At 49.2% G+C, this 7679-nt stretch overlaps 4 protein-coding genes across 4 annotated transcripts; 3 read left to right on the plus strand and 1 right to left on the minus strand.

Moving 5' to 3' along the window:
* Nucleotides 1-366: 366 nt before the first annotated feature.
* On the plus strand, nucleotides 367-783 carry M421DRAFT_74744 (uncharacterized protein; the record flags this gene model as incomplete). Its single annotated transcript, XM_033597070.1, has 1 exon — nucleotides 367-783. A coding segment is annotated over one exon (417 nt), but the record flags the coding sequence as incomplete, so codon positions are not given.
* A 218-nt stretch (nucleotides 784-1001) lies between these two features.
* M421DRAFT_425606 (uncharacterized protein) lies at nucleotides 1002-2083 on the plus strand. Its single transcript, XM_033594129.1, has 3 exons — nucleotides 1002-1335; nucleotides 1621-1813; nucleotides 1925-2083. The coding sequence occupies exons 1-3, from the start codon at nucleotides 1270-1272 to the stop codon at nucleotides 1927-1929; spliced, it is 264 nt and encodes an 87-aa protein (XP_033443971.1). The 5' UTR covers nucleotides 1002-1269; the 3' UTR covers nucleotides 1930-2083.
* Nucleotides 2084-2434: 351 nt separating this feature from the next.
* On the minus strand, nucleotides 2435-2989 carry M421DRAFT_308351 (uncharacterized protein). The gene has a single exon (XM_033589181.1). The coding sequence runs from the start codon at nucleotides 2825-2827 to the stop codon at nucleotides 2540-2542; it is 288 nt and encodes a 95-aa protein (XP_033443972.1). The 5' UTR covers nucleotides 2828-2989; the 3' UTR covers nucleotides 2435-2539.
* Nucleotides 2990-3165: 176 nt separating this feature from the next.
* On the plus strand, nucleotides 3166-4088 carry M421DRAFT_104305 (uncharacterized protein; the record flags this gene model as incomplete). Its single annotated transcript, XM_033587001.1, has 3 exons — nucleotides 3166-3378; nucleotides 3457-3837; nucleotides 3975-4088. The coding sequence occupies 3 exons, from the start codon at nucleotides 3166-3168 to the stop codon at nucleotides 4086-4088; spliced, it is 708 nt and encodes a 235-aa protein (XP_033443973.1).
* Nucleotides 4089-7679: the final 3591 nt, after the last annotated feature.

A 7679-nucleotide genomic window follows, 5' to 3' on the forward strand; every position in this document is an offset into this window, starting at 1 on the left:
CGTGGCTGTTTCTACAGCCTCATTTTGCTATGGTGCGTGAGGTGGGTGCTGCGTGCGGAACGCGGAACCGTGCGGCACGAGCTCCGGCACGGTACAGTCCGTGCGCAGTCAACGAGCCAGTTCAGTCAACGAGCCACCCCAAACCCTGCTGCCACATGAACCCACCCAACTTCAACGCGTCATAACTCCACAACCATAGACCTAATTCAAGAAGCAATTAAATATATTAAATTGCGTAAGGCTAGAGATAAATTCTCATACTACCAAGTTGCAAAAGCATTTAGAGTTAATTAAACAACACTGTTGCAAAGGCACAAGGGTGCACAGGGCTCTAAGGACACACAGGCAGCCAAAGACTAACAAAACCTTAACCTACAACAAGAGGATAAGTTAATTAGATACATAGAAAGGTATATAAGGGATAGTGTACTACCTACACAAAGTATTTTAAAAAATTTCAGCAGCGTGGTTGCGCAGCAAGAGGTCTCTGAAAGCTGGATTACCTGGTTTCAACACCGCCATCCTGACAAGCTTATCACTAAATACAACACTAGTATAGATTATAGGCGTCACCTGGCTGACAACAAGTATAAATACAAGTTATACTTTAACTTGCTGCACTCTAAGATGCGAGAACATGGCATTGACAAGCGCAACACGTACAATATAGATAAGAAAGGCTTCTATGTCAGCATCACCCACCACACTAAAAGGATCTTCTCTAAGGCAGTTTATGAGTTAAAAGAGCGTACAGCAGCAATAAGAGATAGCAACAGAGAATAGGTAACGCTGCTGGCTTGCGTATGCGCTTCTAGAGATGCATTACCACCCGCTCTTATCTACTAGGGCACCTCTGGGGTTTAATTAAGCTAGGTTAACAATCTTTTAGCTAAATAATACTAAATTTTTGTATCCTACTTAGCTTTAGGATAGTTAAATAACGCCTTAGGACTTGCCTAGCTTTAACAGGTGTTTGAACGCTATACTGCAGCCAAAGCTTGCCAGCAATGGCGCCTTCTAATACTTGACAGCCACGCCAGCCACCTCACGCCAGATTTTTTGGAGTATTGTGAAGCTAAACGCATCATAGTTATAGTGTATCCTCCCTATTCAACCCACAGCTTGCAGCCGTTAGATGTTGTGCTCTTTGCGCCGCTTTTAAAGCACTACACTGAGGAGCTTACCCAACGCCTCCAGCGAACCCAAGGCCTCTTAAGGATCACCAAACGCGACTTCTATAGCAACTTTTGGCCAGCTTAGAGCTCTACAATGACTCACGATCTTATATTAAAGAGTTTCCAAGCTACAGGCGTATGGCTGATGGACGCAGACCCAGTACTTCAACGCTTCAACAATGGCCCACAACAACAAGATGACAAGCCAGGAATTAGGGAGCAAGGCAACGGCGATACCTAGCCTCAATTGCGCAAAATTTTTGATGCTGCAGTGGCTAACAAGGCCAAATTTGAAGCCAAACAGCTGTCCTAAGGCCTGCACTCGCTGCAGGTCAACAACAAGCTTCTACAACTCTAGAACGCGGAGCTACACGCTGAAATTAACCTCATTAAGAAGCGCCTGACCAAGTCTACAACACTAACTACACAAGAAGGCGACGATTAGCACGGCGGTGCTGTATTCTACAGTCCCAGGAAGCTTGCCAGCGCGCGCGCGCGCAAGGCCGCAGAACTGGACGAAGCCGCGGAGCTACAACTCAAAAAAACTCGCGATAGAGAGGCAAGAGCAGCAGAAGCAGCTCACAAAAAGCAGAATCAAGAAGCTGCGAAGGTGGCTCAACAACAAGCCAGAATTAAGCGTGATTGCAAGCAGAAACAGCGCGCTAAGGAACGCGCTGCAGAACGGGCGCTTAAAAAGCAACAACAACAAGCTGCAACCACTCAAAAAAAGCCACGATACAGCAAACAAGCGTAAGCGAAAAGCCTCACACAAAGCAGCAGAAAATCTAGCAAAGCATTGTTGTGGTGCGGCTGCATTAAGTCAGGTTAACGCTGGTCCGCCTGAGGCGTCTCCCCCACCCAAATTTAGCAGAAACATCTGCCAACTCAAGACGCCAGCAAGATTAAAGCAGTGCAAATAATCTAGAAGCTTCTTTATAGCAATACCTCAAAAAATCTCACAAAAATAGCTATTGTGTGTGGCTCAATAACCTCATCTTTTTGATCGTCCCATATTGGTGGGGTGGCTCGTTGACTGAACTGGCTCGTTGACTGCGCACGGACTGTCCATAAACAACAAGCAGAGAGCTCTTCCCAGGAGATCAGGCGGTCCACTCGTACAGACATAGCAACACAATAATGATGATAACCGCACATGCAACTGGTTATTTGTACTCGGGTTTGGCCGCTGACCTTATGTTACCTTCTTTGCGTCCCAAATTAAGTGCCTTCATACATGCTGCAATCCTCTTACGCTAATCTTTCATGTTGCGGCAAACGTAGCCGCTGTATATCGATGGAAAACTGCGCCGAGTTGCTTGCTAGCTAGGAGGCGACCGTATATACATGCCCTGAGACGTGCTAAGCTAGCCCAAGGTAGTCAACAAAGGTGACGATCGAGGCCTGTCGGACCGACTTGCACCGCAACATTTCATTTTTTTTGGTCTGCAATTGCAGCACAGGCACTCTGTTGCCTTTGTGCATCTGTTATCCTCCTTCTCCCAATACTTGTCCTTGATGCGCTCTGCACCCTGAATCAACGCTATAGTTTCTGTCGCAGGCCAAGCGCTGTCGTGAACCTGAACTCTATTACAAATCGTGCCGTGCGAGGGCCTACATATAAGCTGCGCTATGATGCCAGAACAATACAACATCCATCACACACACATTTCTTAATATCCCATACCTGCAGCACCACACCCAACCGTGCGACAGTTATGAGCCCGGTCAACCTTCCTTCTGCAGCATTACCAGTCCATATAAATACTATTAATTCCATTGACTGCTCGTCGCAAGTACGCTGCTGGTCACGACAAGTTGTTGCAGTCCCAGCAGAAATTGAGGGGTCGCGTCCGCAACCCCGCAACCCCGCACTTGTCAGAGAACTGACAGTTGTACAACCACAACCACCTTGACGAACAACAAGAACAGCAATATCGAGAACCACTACCAGACGTTCACGATGTCATCGTTGAGATATCACAATCTGCCAATGCTCAACGCTCGCAACGATTGGATCGACTGGTACAATTCCATTGAAGATCTTGCCAAGCGCAACGAGGTGTGGAAGTACTGCGATCCACTGGGCATCGAGAACCTCGTCTTCACCTCAACGAAACCATCAGACTCAGCAAGTAAGGACACTATCCAGAAGTTCCAAAGCTTGCAGAGCATCTTCGACTCTGAGAAGAAGAAGTACGACAAGGTATCTGATCGCATCGACTACACCGTCTGTCAAGAGTTCAAGCAACACTACCTTGGCAAGCACGACGTGCGAAGCAAGCTTGCCGCGCTCTCAGACAGCATTCAGCCGAACGCGAAAGACCAAAGGCAAGACATCCGAACTGAGTTTGAAAGGCTCAGAAAAGGACCAGGTAACACAAGCCTGGATAGGTGGCTTGGCCGATGGCCTGCTCTCGTAAACAGTGCCAAAAGGTACACGATCGAGAACCTCAGCGAACCGCAAATATGTGAAGCTTTCGTTGAAGCATGTCGAGATATCAATCCGCCATTCTACAACTACATGAAGTCGAAGGATGCACAAACCGAGAGCCAAGCGTCGGTGATCAACCAAACTGAAACGGCGCTGAGAAGCATCTCCGATGCACTAATCACGGCACTGAACACGATCAGTCCAGAACATGCGAGCCACGGCCTCATCACGGTAGGCGATTCGAGTGATGCTGACTCTGACGATGCGGTCGACGAAGCCGATGCTCCAGCGGTGCAGAGAGCACGGAACACGATTGACAGGACCCTCAGATCCTTTCGTAGGCTGAAGCCAACACTCTCTGACAACAGGATCACGATAAGCTTCTGTATCAAGCAGTACCGCAGCATGGCACCTCCGAGCGAGAAGATCGCCAGGGGTCGCGCAGCTCACGCTACGCTTCAGGGCAGAAAGCACGGTCGTGATCCGAAGACGTCAGACGAGGAGGATGGGCAGCCACGGCGGAAGCGAGAGGCGATTGGATCGAGTTCAGTCTCTGCAACCCAGCCGAGCTGCCTTCGAGACTGTGTTTGCGGACAAGCACACAAGTTCGCCGACTGTTGGTACCTTAACCCCGCAAAAGCTCCAGCGAGATGGAGACCACAAGTTCACATTCAATCAAAAGTGATCACAGCAATCACAGGAAGTCATCGCCAGCGCGAAAAGATCGAAAGAAGCTTTTCTCGCAGCAAGATCGCACTGCCTGACTTCTGGCCTGGCAACAATGCAGATGAACAACCCGAGAAAGCGGGAAGCCAAGCCAGCTCTGTCACGATAACAAGTAATCGCCAGACTAGACCCAGGGCTTCTTTCGCTACTTCCAGATACGCACTAAGCACTACGCGAAGTCAAGAGCACGACAGTTGTTTTCGTCTTGACAACTGCGCAGATACACACGTCTGCAACGACAGATCGCGCTTCAATCAATACAAGCCAATACAAGATGAAATCATCAGCTTTGGCAATACTAATACGCACATCGAAGGTGTTGGAAATGTCGGCATTAATGTCACAACACCTACAGGTCAGGGTCTCGTTCAACTGGAAAATGTGGCATATGTACCTGGCTTTCACTGGAACCTTCTAAGCACACATGTGCTTGAGAAACAGGGCATGTTTTTCAACACACGAACATGCTGGGTGGAGTTCTCAGACGGCTCAAGGGCCTTTGAAGTCACAAAGCAAGGCGCTTTCCAAGTCGTTAAGCCACACAGTGCACAGCAACTTTCCAACGAGAACACAACCATCAAAAACACAGGGCATGCCTTTGCTACAAAGAAGACGTCCCGAGATGTAAAGAATGCCTCAGCAACAATGGACGTGTGGCATGCACGGTTGGGACACATCCGTAAAGAAGCTCTTGAGCATGTGTCCAAAACAACAAAAGGTGTAACGCTAAGTACGTCAAACTTCGAGCGGAACGCAGAGCTCTGCGAGACATGCGAACTTGCACAAGCACACAAACAAGTATCAAGGATTCCATTGTGGAAAGGGAACTACCCTTTTGAAAAGGTTCATATGGACCTCATCGACATGGAAGAAGCATTCAACGCTGACTCATGGGTGGTTCACTTTTACTGTGACTACTCTGCGTACCACATATCTTTCAATCTCCCAAACAAGACCCAAGATGAGCTTGTGTCTGTGACCAAGGAATTCCTAGCTATCACCAACACTAACTGGGGATTTACCACACGATACATCCGATCAGATGGCGAGAAGGGCTTAGGTACCAAGTGGAAGGAGACAATAGCCGCAAAGGGCATCACCTTTACACCGTCTCCCCCAGACACCCCAGATCAGAACGGTCTTGCCGAACGTTCTGGGGGGGTGATCATGACTACTGCGCGAAAACTTCGCATACAGAGTAGATTACCACACAAGCTCTGGCCACACATAGTTGCACACGCCACACGCCTTCTGAATCGCATTCCAGTGCAGCGCAAAGACTGGAAAACACCGTTCGAGATGGTGCACGGTCGCCAGCCTGACCTTTCGAACTTGAAAATCATTGGATCGCGAGCTTACGTTCTTATCAAGAACTGGAGAGACCGTCCAGCTAGAGCGAAACTACGAGAGAAAGCGCTCACTGGATGGCTCGTTGGAACTGAAGCAACCAATATTCACAAGGTCTGGATACCACAGTCCAACCGTGTGATCACATCACGGGACGTACGCATGGACGAAAACGTCATGTACGACTCACAACAGTCTATGGATCTTCCGCAACGTGAGCAAGCACTTTCTACCACATTAAATGACGTCGATGTAGAGGAGTCAGACAACGACATGCTTCTCATCGGCGGCGATACCGCAGAACAGGCAGAAGAGCCAGTCGATCCACAGGGGCACGAAGCGCCGCCTGCAGGTTCAAGGAGAGACGAAGCATCTCTACAGGATATGACCCTACAGCCCAAGACTAGAAGCACACCTATGCGATGGCCGTATCCAACTCCAGTGTCTGTTGAATCAGTTCCACGTCAAACAAGCGCTACACAAGAAACACCTGGACACAGAAGGGACGTCGCTACTGACGCATCTGTTCTTCAAAACCTACGCACCAGTACCGGACGGAGCATTCGACTATCACAAAGAGGTCAAGACGCCGTCGGTACCACCCAAACTCAAGCTACACAGCGACATAACGAGAAGAAAGCACGACGCCAAGCTCATGCTCTACGACTTGAGCGGGCTAAACTCGGTCAGCAAGTAGCCCACGCATTTGCAGCAGCACAGTCTATACGCATGCACCGGAGAGACCTACTACCGCCACCTGACTTCTGGCATCAGCTGAAGCGACATCCTGAGGGCAAAGAGTTCCGGCGTGCTGCAGACGCTGAACTTACATCACTCGAAGAGAAGAAGACCTTCGAGCTTGTGGACTACCCAGAAGGCAAGCAAGTGCTGCCGCTGAAGTGGGTGTTCACGTACAAAGTTGACGACGCCGGCTACCTCGTCCGTCACAAAGCACGGATCTGCGTCAGAGGTGATCTTCAACACCACATATCGGACGACATATATGCAGCAACAGGCGCATATCGCAGCTTTCGCATCCTAATGGCTCTGGTCTGCGCATTCGGGCTTCTCTGTCACCAAATTGACTTCAAGAACGCCTTCACCAATGCAGACATGGACGAAGAGGTATACACCGCCTGTCCGCCAGGGTATCACCAGTCAGGCAAAGTCTGGAAACTGCGAAAAGCGCTGTATGGATTGCGCAAGTCACCAAAACTATGGTTCAACGAGCTCGTATCATTTCTCAAGGGTCTGGGATTTGATCATTGCCCAGATGAGCCATGCATACTCATCAACAAGCAAACAGGACTCATCCTGTTTCTCTACGTAGACGACATGCTCGTCATCGCACAGCCAGAATGTATTCATTTCATTCAAGAATTCAAGCTAAGATTGAACAACAGGTATGGGATTAAGGATTTGAGCGAAGCAATCTCCTTCCTCAACATCAGCATCCTCCGAAAAACCAGAGACAAGAAGCTCTGGATCAGCCAACACGGGTATATTGAGAAGATCTGTACCAAGTTCGGCATTGACGACACTGGAAGAAGGGCTACAACGCCTCTCCTCTCGTCTTATCGTCCTCAACAATACGAGGGGCAAGCAACGCTTCATCAGATCACAGAGATGCAAGAAAAGGTAGGCTCGATCCTGTATGCAGCAGTGGTATCGCGACCCGATGTGTCTTTTGCAGCCAGCCAGTTAAGTCAGTTCACGTTGAACCCTTCACCGGAGCACTTGCGTTACGCGAACCGAGTTCTCGCATATCTCCAGGCCACGAAGTACTATGCCATCGAGTTCTTGGGCTCAGTGGAAACTACCACTGAAGTAGAGACACGCGATGAAGAGGTACTTCAGCTGTCAAGCGACGCATCGTTCGCGGATGATCCAGAGACTCGAAGATCCACGCAAGGCTACCTCATGAAGCTGTTCAACGGGCCGATCATGTGGCAGTCGTCTAAGCAGAAGACTGTAACCACGTCAACGACTGAAGCTGAGCT

Source organism: Didymella exigua (assembly GCF_010094145.1).
Source record: "Didymella exigua CBS 183.55 unplaced genomic scaffold M421scaffold_47, whole genome shotgun sequence".
Taxonomy (NCBI): domain Eukaryota; kingdom Fungi; phylum Ascomycota; class Dothideomycetes; order Pleosporales; family Didymellaceae; genus Didymella; species Didymella exigua.